This window comes from Bacillus rossius, chromosome 1 (assembly GCF_032445375.1).
Source record: "Bacillus rossius redtenbacheri isolate Brsri chromosome 1, Brsri_v3, whole genome shotgun sequence".
Lineage (NCBI taxonomy): Eukaryota > Metazoa > Arthropoda > Insecta > Phasmatodea > Bacillidae > Bacillus > Bacillus rossius.
Window position 1 is genome coordinate 160,643,291 of NC_086330.1, and position 22,345 is coordinate 160,665,635.

The 22,345-nt window shown below is 43.2% G+C and overlaps 1 protein-coding gene across 1 annotated transcript in view; it reads right to left on the reverse strand.

Annotated features, from left to right (window-relative positions):
• Window positions 1-9,222: 9,222 nt before the first annotated feature.
• Window positions 9,223-22,345, reverse strand: part of LOC134546361 (alpha-tubulin N-acetyltransferase-like) — a 97,373-nt gene continuing 84,250 nt past the window's right edge. The window contains exons 12-13 of the mRNA XM_063389151.1: window positions 19,947-20,087; window positions 9,223-9,686 (exon numbers count right to left, since the gene is read on the reverse strand). Coding sequence (XP_063245221.1) covers window positions 9,557-9,686; window positions 19,947-20,087 — 271 coding nt within the window. The 3' untranslated portion in view covers window positions 9,223-9,556. The remainder of the gene's footprint in view (window positions 9,687-19,946; window positions 20,088-22,345) is intronic.

The following is a 22,345-nucleotide window of genomic DNA, read 5'->3' on the forward strand; positions in this document are numbered from 1 at the left end:
GACGTGGCGTCTGGCTCAGCTTGGTTGGGTACAGGCGGTGCTTTCCCTGTGTCGTCGGCCTCATCGAGAGGGACGATGGTCACTCCTCCGTCCTCCTGACTGGGTTGCCCGTCGCCTCGCTGGTCTGCCCCTGTGGACTCAGGCTCGTCAACCCGCACTGAAAATGTCGATCTCTCCAGACTCGCATCCGCTGGCCATTTAGGGGGGGACATGCCCTGGGTAACGGCAGATGCCGTTAACCCCAGATAGTCCCAGTAACCCAAGCGCCTCATCATGTGCTCCAGCTCGGGCATTGTGGCCCTGCTTGCCTGGGGCTCGGGCATCGTGGCCCTGCTTGCCTGGGGCTCGGGCGACGAGCAAGTATGGTGCACATTCGCCGTCTGCATGGCCTGTGACAGGAGGGGTTGACCTGTGGCTGGTGTCATTGGGCTTGGTGATACTATGGTTGCATGATCTGTGTCTGATGTCGCCGCGAGAGGTGATGGGGGGAATTGATGTTTGTCTGATGTCCTTCTTGTCCTCTGTGGACCTTTGTGCAGGTGTCCCGGACCAACCTTAGGGTGGACTAACCGGAGATCATCTCGGTGAACCTTGGCGGCTCTTCCACTCCCTGTTGTGACCGCGTAGGTGGTAGGCCCGAGTCGCTTCACTACCTCACGGGGTTCGGACCATTTAGGGGCCAGGCTTGCGCAAAACTTCTTGCCTCTGGAGGAAAGGTGGTGACATCGGACATACACCTGTTGCCCCGGCTCCAATGGCAGGGGTGGGTGAGTGGTCTGAGGGGTATGAGTGGCTCCAAACTGTGCCTGATTCCGGCGTGCATCCTCCCGTCTTTCGGCGACAGGCATTTGAAGCACTCGTTCAGCAGCGCCCGCTACCTGGAGTTCCCCTGGGAGGGCGAGATCCCGTCCCTGAAGCAACTCCGCAGGGGAGTAGCCGGTTACCACATTTCGGCGGCGACGGAGGCAGTACAATATCTTGGGGAGGAGCACATCCCACTGGGTGTGGTCGTCCCCCAGACGTAGCCGCAACTGGACTTTGATGTCCTGGTTGCGGCGTTCTGTCGGGTTTGCTCTTGGGTGGTACGTGGGTGTCGTGTGGTGCTCCACCTCCCAGCGCTTACAATCGGCCTTCCAGCGCCGGCCTTTGAATTGTGTGCTATTATCTGTGAGTAGCACTCGGGGAAACCCATATCGTGGGAATACTTCGGCATCGAGGAGAGTGGCGATGGTCTCAGCTCGCACATTGGTGACGGCGAACGCTTCTGCCCAGCGTGTGAAAGTATCCGTGATTACAACCAAGAATCGCTTCCGGGATGTGCGGGGGTATAGGCCCATTACGTCGAGAGCCACGGTGTGAAATGGGTCATGTGGCCTCCTGGGGCACTGTTGCTCTACCCCGTCAGGCCGACGGGCCTTGCGCTGTTGGCATGGTTGGCAGTCTCGCACATAATCGCGGATGTCACCTGCAACGCCCGGCCAGTGGAACCACTGCCGCAGTGCCCGCTGGGTCTGGTCGGCCCCCGGGTGTCCCGCTAGGTCGTGATCATGATAAAAATGCAAGGCAGCCTTCCGTCCGGCCGGCGGCACGTGCGTGCGCCACGAGCTCATGTCTCCGGGCACACGGCTCTGGAGTACCCCGTCAAGACTACGTAGGTGGGGAAGCTCCTGTTCTCTGCATTTAGCGAGGTCTGCTTGACTGACCAAGTCCTGGCTCTGTGCGAGACAGACAATCTCCATGAGGTTGGCTAGGGTAGCTGGCGCAGGGTCGCGGGGCCTCTCGGCCGTAGTGGCGTATAGTGCTGCTGGCGGGGGCTCACTTGTAGACCCCGTCTGGGGGTTGCAGGGGGGAAGTAAGTCGTCCCATCCCTGATCGTCCTTGAACACAGTGTTGGCATCCGGGTGACGGGAGAGCTCGTCCGCCAGCTGGTTCTCCCGCCCAGGGACGTGCTCCACGCGAAAAGCGAAGTTCTGGAGCATCAGTGCCCACCGCGTGAACTTGGATTTGCCTCCCTGGGCGGAGTTCAGCCACTGCAGGCACTGGCTGTCAGTGCGGAGCGTGAAGCGTCTCCCCTCGAGGTGGTGTCGGTATCGCCTGAGTGCCCACACCACCGCGAGACACTCCTGCTCGTTGACGTGGTACCGCCGCTCTGCAGGGCCAAACTTGGCACTGGCGTACTCAATCACCCGCCTCTCTTCTCCAGCTCTTTGTTGGTAGATTACTGCCCCCATACCCTCCTGGCTCGCGTCTGTCTGGACGAATAGGGGAATATCGGGCACTAGCCATGACAGGGTGTGACACTCCCTGAACTGCTGCTTGACACAAGCGAGGGCCTGCTCTGCCGCGTCCGTCCATCGAAACCTGCTCTTGGGTGACAAGAGGTCCGTCATTGGTGCGGTGATGGTGGCGAAGTTCGGGATGAATGACCTGAGCCAGTTTAAAAGTCCCATTAGCTTCTGCAATTGTTTTCTGGTACGGGGAGGCTCTTTCCCCTCTATCAGCGCTCACGAGGTGCCCCAAGAACTCCAGTTCCTTCGCGCCGACATGGCACTTGCGTGGCGCACACGTCAGTCCGTGTGTGGCTAGCCGTTCGAGGACCAATGCGAGGTGATGTGCATGATCCTCCCACGATCGTGACCATATGATCACGTCGTCGAGGTAGGCCGCAGCAAACTTGCCAATGTAGCCATCCAAGACGCGGACCATCATGGTCTGGAAGGTCGCGGGGGCATCCATCAGCCCGAACGGCATGGCACAAAACTGAAACCTGCGCCCATCGGGTGCAGTGAAGGCTGTCTTGGGGGCGGTCCTCAGGCCGAACTGGCACCTGCCAGTAGCCGGACTTCAGGTCTAGTGACGTAAACACCTGGGCATCGCCCATGCTGGTGAGCGCTTCTGTAAGATTTATGAGTGGGGGTGGTGCCGGGATGGTTAGGTCATTAATTGGCTTAAAATTGATGCAGAAACGCAGGGAGCCGCCTTTCTTACTGGCCATGACTATGCGACAGTTGTATGGTGACGTGCTGGGCTCTATTACCCCATCCCCCAGCATTTCTGTGATTTGTTCCTGGATGGCAGTGAGCTCGCGGGGACCGAAACCCCCTGGCTTGGCGAATGGAGGAACATGGGGTACCATGGGTATACAATGTTCTGTAATATTCGTGCGGCGCAGCCGGTCAGCTGACGCGAACACCTGTGGTTGCTGCCTGAGGGCTCTGTCTAGAAGGGCACAATAGTCTGGTGGTACGCCGTGGCGTAGGTCTATTAGCTGGGTAGGATCCGTCCAGGTAGGTGGGCGGCGATGTGACAACCCATACACGGTCCAGCGCCCCTGGGTCCGGACATGCATTCTACCTGCCCCGACTTCTATGTTAGCATCCTCCTGGACTAGCCAGGGTAACCCTAGGATGAGCTCATCCCTGAGGTCCTGCACTACGAGTGCGCACGTCCTGGTCACATAGTCCCTTATGCCGACACTCACCTCCACACGCCCAGTCGTGACCGTGCTAGATCCCTTTGTTGCGAGCTGAATGGTGTCTGCCTCAGGTGTCACTTCAGCATCAGGGACAAGGTGGGCCGCAACGTAGGTGTGAGTCGCCGCGGTGTCCACCAACACCTCCACCGGCCTCCCATCCAGCGAGACAGGGATGCGGATGAGGTTTCCAGCCTTCGGTCCCATCCGCCCCAGGCGCGGTGGTGCTTGGCTGGGGTCCCCAGCTGTGGGTCGGGTCACCGGCGACGCCTGGTGAATGGTGTCGCTCGCTGGCAACGTGGGGCTGTCCGTTGTCGGGTGCTGTGGGCCGCCTCCACTGGCGAGTGGTAGGTGAGACGGTGCGTCTCTCGACCCCCCAGCTGTGGGTTGGGTCACCGGCGACGCCTGGTGAATGGTGTCGCTCGCTGGCGACGTGGGGCTGTCCGTCATCGGGTGCGGTGGGCTGCCTCCACTGGCGAGTGGTAGGTGATACGGTAGGTGAGACGGTGCGTCTCTCGACCCCCCAGCTGTGGGTAGGGTCACCGGCGACGCCTGGTGAATGGTGTCGCTCGCTGGCGACGCCTGGTGAATGGTGTCGCTCGCTGGCGACGTGGGGCTGTCCGTTGTCGGGTGCTGTGGGCCGCCTCCACTGGCGAGTGGTAGGTGAGACGGTGCGTCTCTCAACCCCCCAGCTGTGGGTCGGGTCACCGGCGACGCCTGGTGAATGGTGTCGCTCGCTGGCGACGTGGGGCTGTCCGTCATCGGGTGCGGTGGGCCGCCTCCACTGGCGAGTGGTAGGTGAGACGGTAGGTGAGATGGTGCGTCTCTCGACCCCCCAGCTGTGGGTCGGGTCACCGGCGACGCCTGGTGAATGGTGTCGCTCGCTGGCGACGTGGAGCTGTCCGTCATCGGGTGCGGTGGGCCGCCTCCACTAGCGAGTGGTAGGTGAGACGGTAGGTGAGACGGTGCGTCTCTCGACCCCCCAGCTGTGGGTAGGGTCACCGGCGACGCCTGGTGAATGGTGTCGCTCGCTGGCGACGTGGAGCTGTCCGTCATCGGGTGCGGTGGGCTGCCTCCACTGGCGAGTGGTAGGTGAGACGGTAGGTGAGACGGTGCATCTCTCGACCCCCCAGCTGTGGGTAGGGTCACCGGCGACGCCTGGTGAATGGTGTCGCTCGCTGGCGACGTGGGGCTGTCTGTCATCGGGTGCGGTGGGCCGCCTCCACTGGCGAGTGGTAGGTGAGACGGTAGGTGAGACGGTGCGTCTCTCGACCCCCCAGCTGTGGGTAGGGTCACCGGCGACGCCTGGTGAATGGTGTCGCTCGCTGGCGACGTGGAGCTGTCCGTCATCGGGTGCGGTGGGCTGCCTCCACTGGCGAGTGGTAGGTGATACGGTAGGTGAGACGGTGCGTCTCTCGACCCCCCAGCTGTGGGTAGGGTCACCGGCGACGCCTGGTGAATGGTGTCGCTCGCTGGCGACGTGGGGCTGTCTGTCATCGGGTGCGGTGGGCCGCCTCCACTGGCGAGTGGTAGGTGAGACGGTGCGTCTCTCGACCCCCCAGCTGTGGGTCGGGTCACCGGCGACGCCTGGTGAATGGTGTCGCTCGCTGGCGACGTGGGGCTGTCCGTCATCGGGTGCGGTGGGCCGCCTCCACTGGCGAGTGGTAGGTGAGACGGTAGGTGAGACGGTGCGTCTCAACCCCCCAGCTGTGGGTAGGGTCACCGGCGACGCCTGGTGAATGGTGTCGCTCGCTGGCGACGTGGAGCTGTTCGTCATCGGGTGCGGTGGGCTGCCTCCACTGGCGAGTGGTAGGTGATACGGTAGGTGAGACGGTGCGTCTCTCGACCCCCGAGCTGTGGGTAGGGTCACCGGCGACGCCTGGTGAATGGTGTCGCTCGCTGGCGACGTGGGGCTGTCCGTCATCGGGTGCGGTGGGCCGCCTCCACTGGCGAGTGGTAGGTGAGACGGTGCGTCTCTCGACCCCTCAGCTGTGGGTCGGGTCACCGGCGACGCCTGGTGAATGGTGTCGCTCGCTGGCGACGTGGGGCTGTCCGTCATCGGGTGCGGTGGGCCGCCTCCACTGGCGAGTGGTAGGTGAGGCGGTGTGTCGGCGGAGGCAGGGCGTGAGGTCCGGGGACGGCGGCCAACTGCGTCGTCGCCCCCTAGTTGCAGTTTCCCGACGGCGCGGGTCCTCCCCTTGACGGCATCGACCGCGCCTCTCTGGTCGGGCACACTTTATGCCAGTGGTGTTCGGGCGTCGGGCAGTATTGGCAGCGTGGCGGATGATCGTCACGTTCACTGGAAGGGCCGCCACGTTGGCTGCCTGCCCGTGCTTGTCGCACCGCCTGGCCGCCCTGCTTCGGACGCGATGCCCCTCCCCCCTCCTGTAGTAAGTTGGACTGGGGTTGGGATTCCCTTGCATGGTTGCTACAGAAATAGAATCTTAGAATTCCCTGACTTTTCCCTGTTTTCCAGAAATCTAAGAGAAAAATTCCCTGACTTTCTTATGAAGAACATACCATAAATATTAACGTGCATATGATTAAATGTAATATAAAAATTTCAACATGAGGTAAAATAAGGTTTTTTTATTGTGTTATTTTGACGGCAGAATTGGAATGTGTTTTTTTTTCCTTCGACATGGCTGGTGAGAGCTCTTCGGCCCATATTGCTGAGTTGAATACTTTTGTAGCACAAAGTGCAGTACACAGAATTTATGTTTTTAGCGGAGGGTTTGATATGCTGAAACTGTGACTCCTTGAGCCAATTCTCCTTAAAAGTAGTTTTATTCGACATCTCTAAGCTAAAAAAAAAGTACATATTAATATTTTCAGGTTAGGTTATAAAATTATTGTTTATGAATTCTTAAAAGAATATTACTACACAAATACAAAAACTATTACAAATTCACAGCTAGCAATATAACGGGCATACTTAGAGAATTACAATAGCAGCATTACAACATGCAATACTCTTACATTCTTACAATGTTAACTAACGATTCTGGGGAAAAACATGTTCAGTTATGCATATTTTTTTATACACAATGCAAGTGTCACGCAACAGAACTCACGGATTATAACGGTTGAAAAAAAAAGTAATTAAAAAAAATAGAAAAAATGCAATAACATAACCGCACACAAAATCCACGTGTTTTCGTATCAGCTTGGTAGTTTTCAAAATGAGAATTGGTATTGCTTCTTTATCAAAATGCACTTTATTTTCTTATGATCGCATCAAAAACTAACTTCACCTGAAACAACGCCTTTAAATTCACGTAATAAGCTTTGTACTCATCTTATTCCACGTGAAAATAGCCTTCAAAAGATAAACGACGCCATGCCCGTTCTGTAGTTCACTGCATGGAACGGAACAAAACACAAAGTCTCAAGGGCAAATTAAAAAGGATCAAAACACGAACAAATGAAGGCCGGGTTCGCTAGTGAACAAACGAGTGCCTGGATTGGCCAGAAGTTATGGTGGGTGGTTGTAACAACCTATTGCAACGGACAATCGTAGATCAAGTAAAAAAAAAAGTTGCTGTTGCCGTGTGCCTTAAGCAGCAGCCTTTTAGCGGAGTCGCTCGGTAGCGGTACGAGCGCATCAAAACAAAGCTTTGTTTGAATTATAAGCAACTTTAAAATTTCCAGAATTCGTATAATTTTCCCTGACATTTCCCGGAATTCCCTGACCATTTTAATTTCCCTGACATTTCCCGGTTTTCCCGGTTTTCTAGTCCTGTAGCAACCATGCCTTGGTGGGGGGGGTTGCACATATCGCACCACGGCCAGGGTGTCCTCCAGGCGTCTTGTCGGCCTCGCCTGTGGGACTTGGGGCGTCGTGACGCTTCGGTCGTCTCGTGCTGCCTTGAGGTCCTGTTCTACTTCCCTTGCGAGGGCGAGGAAAGCGTCTAGTCCCTTCTCCACTGCAGTACGCACGAAGGGCCGTACCTCGGGCGTCAAGAGCTCGACAATGTTCGGTAGCACATCCTGTATCCTACCGCGGGGTGTTAGACGTCGGTATAGCCGCAGCTTCCCGTGCACAAATGCTTCTACTCCTTCCCCGCTAGACTGGGCTCGGCAGAACAACTCGTTCATGCAACAGGCCCGTGCGCGCGAGTCATCAAAGCGTGCCTCCATGCGTCGTGCAAAATCAGTCCACGCGGTGTCGTAATCGCCTGTCTGAGACCACCAGGTTCGGGCGTCGCCGCGCAACTGGCTGCTGGCGCGTTCTGTCCACTCCTCTGGTGCGATGTGATGGCGTGCTAATTTTTCCTTGCATACCCGCAAGAACATGGCTGGGTCCTCGTGGGCGTGACCCGCGAACTCCGGCAGTATGACCGGCCCACTCGCGGCGCGCGGCGCGGGGGTCAGCTGTGCGTGGTACGCTTGCATCATTGTGCTCTCGCAGTTGACGCAGAGGAACAACCCATCACGAAAATGCACGAACTCGCGTACTTCAGCGCACGCGCGGTGTTTTGTGACCCCGCACTGTAGGCATCGGGCCGTCTCGGCTGGCTGCGCGCGGCAGCGCGCGGCTGCGCACAGCGTGTTTGTTGTACCCCTTGCGGCGCTTCCCGGCTGCTCCTCTTTGACGCGGACGCGGCCGCACGCACACTGACACTGAGCACTCTCGTTATTTACGAGTGACTCCGGAAAGGGTCTAAAACAGCCCTCACACAATCCCTCCATGTCGATGGCTATCTCCGGATCTCTCTGCATCCTCGTGGAACGTGGCTGGCCGCCCTGGGAGACGGGATGTGTCCGTGGACGCGGTCTGCGGTCGAGTGTGCCGATTCGGCTGCCTTCGGTTCCACTCGGTTAAGCTCGGGTGCCGAACGGCCGGAGTTGGCTTCTTTGGTGCACGTGCGCGCTCGGCGGCCCGGAGAGGGGAAAGTGGTGGCCGGTGCTCCTTTCTAGCGTGCGCGTTGCTGGGGTGGGGGTGGGGTGACCTCGTTTGCCCTTGGGTCCCGTTAAGGGCGCTGGTCAGACGCGCCCTTTGTCCTGCGCGCGCGTTTTCCTCCCCTTTGTCCTGGCTCGCCTTTCGACTACTTTGCCGTAGTTTTGACGGAAATTTTGACGGGTTTTCTTTGCCTGAATTGTTTGCAATTTTGATGAGCCACCTAGATGGGCGCCATTTGTCGTCCTGCCGATGTTGATGCGTGGTTGGGTGGTGTCTGAGGGCGCCAACTAACCTTTAACAGGGGTGGTTGCTGTGGGCTAGTTCACAGCATGAGACTCCGTCTCTCGGTGGTCGTGACGTCGCCACGTGGCAGGCAGGAGTGGTTGGACCACACACACGACTAACGTTGTCGGCACGCACACTACTGTCCGGTCCGCACACGAACGCCGATCGCCGAACTCCGCGAGTCGCACACGACTGCTCGCACCGAGGGGTGAAGGCCAACTGGCGCGTCCTGGCAGGTCCCGTTAGGGCTCGAGTCGATCTCGCTCTCCGTGACAATCGACCTCCACCCGTTCGAGACACTACCACCGACCACACACGCCGACCGGTGAGGCACCGAGGTGGCATAACGACCTGTGCGAGCCACGGGAGCACCTGGGACGACGTCAGTATTAACACAGAAACAAAATAGTAAATTGTTGTTAAGCCTACAGACAGCATGTTTAATACTGAATGATTTAAAAAACAAAGAAATTCGGAGACTGGATAAGAAATTAATCCCAGCTCGCATAGCAAGAGCGAGATGGGTGGTTACATTTTTCATGAGCAGCAAGTGAGGAAATGGGAACTAAAAGTCATTTTATTGCTCTACAAATGTGAATTCTTTTTATTTCCCATATATGTGCATACAGAAGTCCAACTCAATTAAAATAACTTTCAAATAGAATGTGATTAGTGAGGAAAAATAAATTAAAATTTGAATCAATTCTTAAGTAACTCCCAAGCATACTGACATTACAATTTACACTGCATTACTTGCATTCATAGGTTTGGTATGTACCAAATTGATGTAGCATAATTTGAGAACTGCTTGGACAAAAAGCATTTGAAATGATTGAAGCAGTTCTGGTCAGCTTAAACTGCTTGCCTGTGTAAGTGTGTGTGTGTGGTGCTTGTGTCTACTCGGACCATCCATTGAGACACTTTGTGACACTGGTGCAAGGGTTCGCCCACACACTTGCCCCAGAGCCCACGGCTACTGGGTTTCCGTTGCTTTCAAGGCGGGCCTCGCATCCGTTCTGAGTCTTCCTGCACCACAAAACAGAGGAAGAGTCTCAGCCACACAAATATTTACACTTATGCTTCTGTAAATCCTGATTTTTTTTTTAAAATTTAAATTATTCACAAATATCAAATATTTTTCAGATAATTTTTAAACATACAGTGAAACTACAGCAAGACCCCATTTTACGACCACCTCTCTATTATGATCCCTTTGAGGAATTATGAAAAATTTGTGATAAGTCAAATTTTGAAGGAAATAGCATGTTGCGCTGCATTTCTCTTGGCGAACGCTGTACCGCACTACCATGCATGGTGCAATAGATATCCCTCTCCTCCTGGAAGAACCTTCCCAGTTACAGATAACGGTTTCTTGGCACCAGCATGTCTTCCCGCTGGCTGGCCGGCGCCCAGTAACCAACTATTGTCATTAAGTGGGGGGGAGGGGGACAAAAAAACTTAACTGAGTGCGCACTGCCATTCATAGACAAAGTAGTTCTCCTGCTAGATGGGGGAGCTGCCCAAACAGCATCAGTTTGTAAGTTAACGTTTGATCATAGTATTGTTTTTCTCTTACTGTTGTGTTCCGCCTGCGAAGTCATTACGACAGATTTAAAAGAGCAAAGAGTCTGTTTGAAATTTAGTTTCCTGCTTGAAAAATCTGCAATGGAAGCATACCAAATGCTTCAACAGGCTTTCAAGGAGGATGCTATGAGCTGCATACAAGTTTGGTTTGGGCGCTTCGAACATGGTGAGATGAGTGTTGAAGACCATCTCAAAATGATGAAAACATTTAAAAAATCTGCAATCGTATTTCAAAATCAACAAAATTTCCGAAGAGACAGGAGTGAGTTGTGCCAGCGGATTTTCACTGAGGATTTGCAAATGAGATGTGTTGCCGCTAAATTTGTTCCTCGCCTTCTCAAACTGGATAAAAAAAAGGGTTCAATTGAATTTGAGCCAGGACTTGAAAAAAGAGATTGAAAGTGATCCAAACTTTTGACCACAGTCATTACAGGTGATGAGAGTTGGTGTTACGGGTATGATCCAGACCAAAAAAAGCACGAAAAGTGAGGTCGAATGTTAAGACGATGATCATTGTCTTTTTTGATGTTCTTGCAATTGTGCACCGGGAATTTGTTCCCCCTGGTCAGGCTGTTAACATCACTTTTATTTGAAAGTTTTAAGACATTTGTGAGAGAGTGTGCGGAGGAAACGCCCGGAAATTTGCCAATCAGAAGACTGGTTCCTTCATCACAACGCCCCCACACACACGGCCTTATGAGTGAACTGCTTATTTGGCCTCTCAGGGATAATCTGTCGTTCCCCACCCTCTGTATTCGCCAGACCTAGCCCCATGCAACTTTTTTCTGTTCTCACAATTGAAGAAAAATCTAAAAGGGAAGCATTTTGATGATGTAGAGGTGGTAAAAACAGCTTCGCAGAGGACACTGGAGGATATACAAGTTGAACAGTTCCAGAGGTGCTTCTACCAGTGGGGAAAAAAGACTTGACAAGTGCATCGCATCTAATGGAGAGTATTTTGAAGGTGATGAAGGAATTTTGTAAAAAAAGGTAATAAATAATTTTTGTTGGCAAAAAAAAACAGATTTTTTTGGTTCCCTCCTTGTAACGTGCTCTGGACAAGCTACCCTCTCAGCTTCTTTTATTACTAGCTGTCTGAAAAATTTGTGATTGTGATAAACTTGAAAAATAACTCGATTTGCAATTCTTTGAAGTTGAAACACAATTTTCTATTTTTTTTTATATTAAGTAATTTCTAGAAAATTTTAATGGCTTTATTGTCACAAATATCTCAAATGGTAAATCATAAAAAAATGCATACAATAAAACTCGTTGAAAATTGTATTACAAACAAAAAAGCTTGCTACAAAGTTTTTTATATCTGTAATCTTTTAAATTGTATTGTAGCTGTTTGGTAATAATTCTGCTGTAGCTTCCGGCCCTCAAAACTCTTTACCCTAGCTATGGAAGCTTAGTTGAAAAACTACACTCTCTGCAGCTAAACTGTTCTTTTTGCCACTTTTGACTGCCTCCTGGACGATGGATGTAACAGATGAGACAGGATAACTCTTTGGAATGCGAGTGCTGAGAGTGCTATGTGTGTGTGTGCGTGCAGCAACCTGTGTCCACCATAAGAGTGATAACAAAGCATTTTTTGCTGGCACTTAACCTTGACCTCTCTGGCATGGTATATTATATAGTTACTAGTTATGGCCAAAGTCTAGTAAATTAACGTTTCAATAAAAATTCTGTTCACTTTCCTTATGAAATCGGTGTCAAATTTACTTTAAGCTTGTTTTAAGATACTGTTGCACATTTCACTGTGTTTATGCTCATTTTGGTGACAGTAGTTGGTCAAATATTCTTTTCTTGGATATCTTTTCTTTTTGGAAGATGTATACTATAAAATAAATTTATTTTAATTTTGAAAACTTGTCAGTTTCTTGCTAGAGATGACTAAACACGGAATTGGTGTGAAAAATTACATATTTTTACGTACAAAAGTAGGGAAAGGGTCAGTCGGTCCAAAATTGGTTATTACGACAATGACAGGAACCTCGAGGGTTCGTAAAAACTGGGTTTTACTGTATGTTCTTCATGCCTCACAGAAGACCAAGAAAAAGTGATTAAAAATACAGTAAAATTAAAAAGAAATACATAATTCATAAGCACAGATTATTTGTTACATATAAAAAGCATGTATGTAATGTTTTGCAGAAAAAAAATGAAACTTACGAATAATCTTAAGCTCATACATGTTACACTCTTTTTATTGATATTTATTTGTGTACAAGTCTCACTTGCTGTATCTATTAGTAAGGAATAATCCAAAAAATTTTGATGTGTAAACATTTTAGCTCTCTGTATTTTGTAGGAAAATGGAACGGAAGTCAATAAACGGAAATGTGACGCAAAGATGGCGGACCCACATGTAGCAACATAAACCTGTATATAGTCACGTAAAGATTAGGTTACATACCAAAAGAATTGTTGTGCCAAATGTAACTTTATGATAATACACTACCCCGGAATATATTTGGTAAACTAAAATGGTCATAATAAAAAGTAATCTTAAGTTTTAAAAAACCTAAGGAAACTGGCATTAAAATGAAATAATACATAGATTTCAGATTACCAAGAGGCTTAGCAGCACATGCTGTAAAGTGCACGCTTGGTAACTATCAGGGGCGTAGTTTGAATCTCAACACTGGAATTTTTTTTTTTATGTTTTTAATAACATTAGATCATTGTATTAAATAATAATATTGAATCAGCTCAATAAGGTTAAGATTGGCATCAGTAATCATTTAGTATGATTTCAGTCATTTAAGCAAAAACAAATATGAAAACTTCTACTTAATGTTATGTGTTTTAAAATGTTTCAGTTAATATTTTAGTAATTCCATAGAGTATAACTTCTAATGTATGCAGAAACTTTATAGTATTAACGGTTTAATGAATTTTATCAAGATGGGCAGTATTTTAATAAAAATTCCTTGTTAAAAATCAGGTCCAAAGCAGGAATTGAAAATTTTTTTCAGGTATTGTATTTTTTTTTTTTTAATGGGAACTGTTTCTAACAGTTTAAAATTTCCATTTATTTTGTGCTGCCTTCTGTTGGTGATGGTGGTAAGCAACGTTTACGATACAAGTAGCGAATTCTAGTGGCGGTAGAAAGTAAGTGTGTGATTCGGGTCTAGAAATTTTGGTATGTACTTAGAAAAGTGAATACTTGGTAGTCATGAACTCGTAACATATTAATCATTAAATTTTGTTACGTGGGGAAAAAATTAGTCATTTATTACCTACCTCTGAAGGCAAAGATTGTGTACATTTATATTTTCTACAAGTACAGGTAAGTAAAACTAGCATTTCACACATATTAATACATATGTACTTCATTTTTTACAATGCTTAAAACTCAATAAGTTTTTCTTATTGTTTTTAACAGTGAGATTCGTATTCACACACACAAAGCAGCATGTATAGAGCTGTAATGTTTGAATTAGACTTACATAAACTGATTACTTAGTGAAATTAATACAAAAATACCACATAATTTCATGCAAATCACTAGTATACAACTGTAATTAAAAGAGTTTTGGTTCTACTTTTTAACTAATTTCTGTATGGTTTACAATATTTACGCTTATTACTATTGCGCTGTTTAGGTGAGTTTTTAAATTTTTATTTTAGAAGATAAATTCCAGCGACAACTACTTATTTTCTTATCTAGGGGCAAGTTTGTACATAACGTAGAGGTAAATTAGTCAATGTATTTGGACATGCATAATTTGAACACACTGTCATGCAACATGTATAACATGCACCTATCAGCATTGCAAACCAAGAAATGTGTTAGGAATGATATAACTAGCTTTTGTGATGTATGTCATATTTAAAAAAATGTCTCATACAAATTATATAAAACAGGTAAAATTTAAAATGTTATGCTCAAAGCAGCACAACACAGATGTGCAAATATTAAATTTTAAGATTTAATAATAAAAAAACTTTTTTCCTATCTTGCTGTAACAGCCTATTAAGAGGGAGAGGTATGTGTCAAATGTCCATCCAATAGCTCTTACTTACTAAACAGAGTTTAAAATATGATGTGAAATTGTTACTACTTATATAAATTAATATAACACTTGTTTGTGCATAACTATTGTTTATTGAAAAAAAATTTCCGTACATGTGTTTCAAAACTCAACAAAAAAATTAATATATTTTTTTTTCTACCATTAGCCAGTTGATTTACCTAATCAACTATATTACATAACTTTACTCATTACAACACTATATGAATTTGACAAATCATAAATATAGCTCTGTGTAATCCAGATGAGTGAAGTTCACCCATCGAATACAAAAAATGTGCATCAATAAATAATGATAAAATTAAAAAAATAAGTTAAACATAATATACCAAGATTATGTTAAATAATACAATTAATTAAAATCAAAGTCACTGCAAGCAAATGTATAAACTACGTATTTGGATTTATCAAAAAGTTTCTGAGCTGTGTTTTACAGTGTTCATTCACAAATAGCTTTTTTTAAAATATTCTTTACTAATCACAGAGATTTGTCATTCTCATTTTGCTGTTCACTAGCATAAGCAGAGCATCAATAACATATTTGTGTGATGCTTTCGAAAAACCACCATTGCACTTCCTCTGTACATCTGAATTATCTCTTGTGATGGCAAACATTATGTTCGTATCTGCGGCCTTGTGCATTCTAACCACTGAGCCAGTGTTATGTTTCGTTGCTTATTCTATGAAATTTTCACTGATTGGGGATTCATAGAGTTGCAGAAGAGAATGTCTCCCCTAATTTTTGTTTTACATAGCAAAAATCTATACTAATAGGTAATAGATAACCTGTAAAGTGCAGTTTAAATCTCCACTAAGTTCAAGTTAAGTTTTCATATTTTTAAACAAAGAGAATGTAATTTTTTTTGGATTAAACTCATCAAATGAAAAAATTATTGTTAACCGGTTTAACTGGCTAATACAGTTTTCAGAGGCCAAAAATTCAATGTCCAATCTGCTATAGCACTTCACAAGGGATAGTGAAGTATGTGGGGTCGCAAGTGTATAACCGTGTGACTATGTTCGGACACTACCTAAATTGAAAGAGCAAAAATAAATCATTACAGCCGCTGTAGCATTCAAACCTTTCCCCTGCGGACATTTTAAGTTGAAGTGGTACAGATTATTTTTAATGTAAGGAACTACAGTCAAACCTCTATCTATCGAACTCGCATGTATCGATTGTCCGTGTTTATCGTATACTTTCTACGGTCCCGGCAATATTGCCATACAATTAAGGTTAAAAAAGTCCGCTTGTACCGATGTTGGAATTATCGTTTTGTCCGCATTGATCGTACAAAATATGTGGTCCCGTCACTATAAATTATAATAGATGATCGTTTAACCATAAAGATTTTGCAGAAATAACCATTTCTTAGAAAGAAACCGCCATAAAAACAGTAACGATAGTATACAGTAGTAAAAATCACCTTAAATCTGCAGCCAAGTAATGGAGCATGTAAATATGAAGAAAAGACAAATGAACAACACCTTACGAAGAAATATGGATGATGTACCATAACTAGAGTACAAACCCAATTGTTATCCTAAGATAATTACCATAAAAAGAACTAAAGATTCTTTGTCGATACCATAATTACTACAGAAGCACGATAGCTACCACATTTGCACTACAGTTACCGTAACAACCGAGAAGTATATTTACCGTGACGGTAATGTATTTATTTATGACATTAAAATTAAAGAACATTATTGAAAAAAAGGATGTTAAATTTTTATATGTACGTTTGGCACATGTTACGAAGAAATAATGCGATCTGAAAGAATGCAGTACTACTACGAAAAGTGAAAAGGATACTCGTGGATTTTTAGGTTATGGCAGTCTCTCGTTTTTCAGTAATATCGGCCGAAAATTAACAAGCGTATCGGAAGTCGGCAGAAATGCCGATTCAACTAAAAATTGGCAAAATCGGCTTCTTCAGTACAGCTCTGCATTTGATGACATGAATAAACATATTTCAGACTTCAGGATATTGAAAAAGACTTTAATTGCCATGTAGATTTATTGTGTGTATGTTTTTTTTTTGGAAGTGTAAATTGAATTAAGTAAAAAATACTTTCATTTGTATTTATTTTTCAACTGATTTAACTTTAAAGACAAGTAACTGATATATTTCTGACACTAATTTTGAGGTTGGAATATTATTTTTTTAAAAATTCTTAGAGTGAAGTCCACATCTATTGAATGTCCGCATCTACTGAATTTTTTTGTTGGTCCCCTGAAAAACGATAGATAGAGGTTTGACTGTAATACAAATCTATAGATACGAAAATAGACAAGTTTAACCGAATTTTAACATAAATGCTTCCAAAAATAGGAATATAATTTTGAGACGGGGGTTTATTCGAAAACAATAATAACCACTAGCTCCAAGATCACCGCTGAATTTTTATATTATCAAGTCCAGAAACATTTTGAACATTCATCCTACATGATAATTAATTTAATTTGTGGAAGTAGCTTATAATTTGAGTGTATTAAACTTAATTTGATTTTACTTTTCTACAAAGCTATAGCCAACATTTGATAAGTGACTTTTTGTATTAATCTTACGTGAAGCTCAAACTGATATACCCAGACAGTTGCATTTACAAAGACTCATATACCATGTGTGTTACCTTTCTCAGGCACAACAGTGCTATTGTTTATATTTACCAATACAATGTTGTGGAAAGAAAAATATAGGTGTGGCTGCCATAGCCATATAAATTAAACTTCACACTTCAATAATCCACTTCAACAATAAATATAATTATATTAATTTGTTCACCTGAATAATAAAATACACAAACACACGACAAAAAACCTGCCAAGTCTTATAGTTGTCCGACTTTGTTCGTCATCAATTCGTCATCAAGTCGTCATCACTTTTCATTATGCTCTGGGTGATTCATTCACTGTTAAAGTAACTTGTAATGCAGGCCTACATTACATCACGAGACAATAACAGTTAACATTTGGGCATGTCTTAGTATTTCTAAATGTATTTTAAATACTTTTATTGTTTGTCAGAGGAAATACTACCATGTGCTTTCCCTCTTATCAACCAAATGAAACTGAAGTTTTTTTTTAATTGTCCTAAAATAATATTAAAAGCAGTGTGCTACATTTCCAGCACCCCTTCATTATAATCATACTTAACTGTAAAATTTTACACACATGCACAGTTAAAATATCTGTACTTGTGATGTGCACATGATGCTAGTCCTTCATGCAAATACATGGGATTTTAGACAAATGAGTCCACTGAATGGAAAGCCATACAAGTGAATAGTAGAGAGAGAGAGAGAGAGAGAGAGAGAGAGAGAGAAAGCCAATCATTTACTACGCCATAAGCAGAAGAAAAAATATCTGGAATAAGCATATATCATGGAAAAAAAATTTGGTCAGCTGACAATAAATACAAATACCTACTGCTTGTTTCTGTACATGAACCAAAAGCAAATGTAGTAATTTTATGTTTTCGAATTTACGCTTCACTTGTGAATCAACTCTACCTTTCAATTTTAAATGCATGTGTATGCATGAGATTGGCATTGATTAATTTTTCAGCACATGCAAAATATGTTTAAATAATGCCTTTTGATAAACTAAACAAAAAATTAAAAACACCCAAGTGTTTGTTGAGATTCTAGGATGTTAGATTTGTTGCCAACAGGAGGTGCAGGCACCAGGCAGGAAAATTAATGCTATTTTAAATCAAAACACAGTTTTGTAAATGATTGTTATAGATTCACCTTAAAATATTGAATGTAGACTATCAAAACTGTTTTCAAACTCTGTATTGCCTGTAAAAACCCTACGATTTTGTGAAAAGAAGAAAAATCAACCAAATATTGCAACATTTTACCATTTTTTGAGCTACCTCATTTGCAATGTGGTAAATTCCGTTATCACTTTTGCTATCACAAAAAAAAAAAAAAATAATAATTCATACATATTTTGTGATTCCCTGGACCATTTTCATTTACCTAATTTTTCCCAGGTTTCTATACATGTAGCAACCCTGATTACATAAATGTTCATTTGTAAAAATACGTACAATGCATTCATTGTTTACACAATTTTAAAGTTATTAGAGCTGTGCGATATGAATCGGCAGAAGCCAATTTTGCTGAAATTTAGTTGAATCAAAGTTTCTGCAGATTTAAGATAGTATGCATATTATTGAAAAATGAAAGTGCCTGTCATAACCTCAAAATCCTGAACATAATTTCTTAGCTATGTGTGTCAGCTGTACATTTTAAACTTAAACATCTTATGTGTTAATAACATTCTTAAATCAAATACATCATAAATAAATATATCACCAGCACAGGAAAGTTAGATAAGAACAAAAACTTGTTTTATTTAGAACATGGCTACCACTACAAACAACAGAAATTACCAACTGCTTGAACTGCAAAGAAATGTTTGTAAAATCATGATGGAGACGTTTTTTAATTAACTTACGTAAAGATTTTAAAATTTAATAAAAATAATAATAACCAAATAATATAGGACTTCACATACTGTAAATTACTTTGATCGTTTCCCGTGCAAAGCGACCACATCAAACACATTTCTGTATGTTTGGTACTACATATAAATTTTCACTACCGCACACGATAAGATGGTATTCCCATTCCTGAATTCTAAACATGTACAAAATCTCTCAATTTTGCACATTTTAAAATCATTTTTTTTTTAATTTGTATTTTGCAGATAAATCATAGTTACCTATTATTAAATAATCTTATTTTATATAATTAAATTTTCTAGCCTCTGTTAGTAAATTCATGTTTCAATAATCAACTAATGGGTTGTCAACAAACAAATGAAAATAAGCTAAAAACTAGTTAAAAATGAGAGGATATGTTCTGTTTATGAACTAAAATACATGTGTATTTGAATTGCATGATTTTCTTAGAATAAATTATTTTGAGTAATTTAGTATCAGTTCAGAACCTGTGAATCGGCATAAGTCATATTGGCATATCGGCTAAATTTTGTGATTCAGTGCAGCTCTAAAAATTATCATTGGTAATGCAGGTTTTCTTAAAAATTCCTCTGTTTAATTTAACAGCCTGAGTGTTTAGCAGTGTTAAAATCTTTTTACAAAAGCACACAAAATTTTACTTTATACTTTAAGATTTAGGTAACACCACAGTTTTTAGTATTCATTAAGCAAATACAAATTGAAATAAAAAAAACTGTACTTAAATTTTAGCTTCACACATCACATTACATTACAGCTACATAAAATTAAATAACAAAAGAAAACCCATGTTTAGCTGCATTAACACAACACAGTATAGCTTATGTTACAATTTTGGTTTAACAAAATAATGCCATGCAAAAAATATAATACAAGTGTTAAATAAGAAAAAAAGAACTACTAAAAGCACAAAACCACAAAACATTTGAAACATAAAATATTTTATATTTATGATACTATAACTAGCTTTTGGTCATCAAAAAAGTCTTATATTGTTCTAAATCAACTATATCATTTATGGTATTTTTTTTATAACATTAACACACCTACTTATTCTGCAATGAAATGTCAAATATAGAAATTCAGATTTGTTCTAAGTTAGTTTATGGTTAAGAGCTATCAAAATATGGGTAAAAACCGGCCAGCAAACAAATGCAAGTCTTCACCAAAGCTGTGTGTGGTAAAACTTGAGATCACGATGAGCTGGCGGAGTTTCGTGACTGTCCAAGCGACAGAACTGAGGTGAGGCAACTGCACCATTCTGCGACTCAACGGTCACAGGGACGTTCAGGGAAGTGTCAGAGTCACTGTAACGGCAAAGCAAACACAGGCAGTATTCAAACCGTCTCTTTCCACACACACGTACGTATTCACAAAGAGAAACTGTGTAACTTGTTTTTAAATCATAAAAATTATGACAAAGATCCTTGGGTTTTCCACGGAAGCATAATAAGGCAATATATCCACATATGGAGTTTCCTACATCCTAAACAGACAGCGCAAGCTGTTTGATTGTATCATGAAATTTTACATTTCACTCTTCCAAAGAGAAGGCATGAGAACAGAATAAAAAAATATTTAACTTTCTAACATAAATATATTTATATAATTTTGTTGCTTCTAGAGATGACTAACAAATCGTTAAATACCATCATATATTAAGCATTCAAAAAATTATATATTTGACGAAAATGAAACCAAAATATTAGAGAAAGGGAAATATCGAAATGCAAACACTAGCACCTAATACTTAACAATGACTACATACATATTTATCTCTACAGAAGGTATCAAAGATATGTCTGTGTCTTCTACCAGCTATAATGCTTTGACAAGGGCGCCCATATGATAATTTGTAGGGGGGGGGCCAGACTTAGGAGTAAGAAGTATTTTTAATATTTTGGAAGACTAACTGCGGCCTGTTACTAGCCATAAAATAGTTCCAGTTCTGACCCTGTTAAAATTTTTTGTCCTGTTACTAAAATACTAGACCACAGTACTCATTCGCCATAAAAAAACTTTATTGGCTACTTTATTAATTAAATAATAACTATTTTATTGTAACAAGTGAATTTTTAGCAACACAAATGCAGGAATACAGTCCTTATATTTTTGCAGCGTCTCGGGAACACGAATATCAAGAATACAGTCCTTCAACTCATTGCTCTCTTTACCCCTAAATAAATGTCGCGTACAAATTAAATTAAAATAATTATAAAGATTAAACGTGTTGGTCAAAAGATTTAACTTTGGGAGAGAAACGATTTAAATATGTTATCACAGTAAGAAAATAGTTGTTTTTAAATGTAACGCCTGAACTATGCTTATAATTATAGTCAATTTTTTTTCAACTGTTGTTTACCTTTACCATGGCGATATTGTATCACACAAAATATTCCCTCGTTCACAGTTAAATGAATATTAGTATGTTTCGATATAAATCATAATTGCTTATCATTTAGAATTAGCACAGATGTATTCAGTAGTCGAGGACTATAAGTTTATTTAGTGATAGTAAAGCTTCAAATTACAAATGTGAAATCTGTTTACAATATTCAAATAAGATATAAGTTACTAAAAAAGGAATTGTTTCAAATCATGTAACTTCAAACTCAATTTAATATTATCAGCTCAGATCATGTTATCAATGAGTGCCTTTAAACAGTGCTTACGGCTATTTTTGCTCAATGGTGTCAGCAAATTGGACCACTGGATATGAACTACACTTAAGGGACAAGGTAAATTCTCAAAAGTAAATTGCAAAGTTAAGTTATTAATCAAACAGCAACTTCTAATTCCATCTGATCAGACACAAAATCAACATTATAGTTAGAACAAATTAAAATTTAGTTCATACAAAAAATTATTCACAATAAAATTAAATTGAAGATGAACTTCTGGAAAATTAGTGTGATCTCAGATTATATGAAAATAAATTGATTTAGGTACTTGATAATCGATAGTTCAAGGGACTCCCGAAAATTGTTCAAATTCTATTCAATCCGAGACGGCAACCAACCTCCGTCAGTACATGCGAAAGTATGACGACACAGATGACCCCTGGCTCTGAAACAGAGCTGTGCGTGGTCCGGGAAATATGGCTGCTCACTGCCGCTGCTTCCTTCCTCGCAGTGGGAAAGGTCTTGTTCGGTACGCACCAATGGTCGATTTCGAAGTTCTGTGTGAAACACAGCGCCCTCAACTGCTTCTATATCGCCACTGCCGGTCAATCGTTGGCCTTCCTTCCTTCCGGCTGGAGCGGTTTTGATATGAACTTGCAGAAATTATTCTCCTCAGCTCGATTCTCTTCAGCCAAAAATGTTGATCGCTGGCATTACAGCACGTTGAACAGCGTCAGGAATCAGTCTTGCAGGCTGTAAACTTAGTTGACTGGTTTCATTCGTTTCCGTCGTGAAAATTTGATAGTTCGTTTCAAAGCAAGCAATAGATCGTGAAGTAACCCTATCGTGGATGCAGTTTATCGCCTACGATGATTCAAATTTGATGTCACAATAATCTAATTCATTAATACTACTTCTGCCACATAGCTTTATTAGTAAAAACT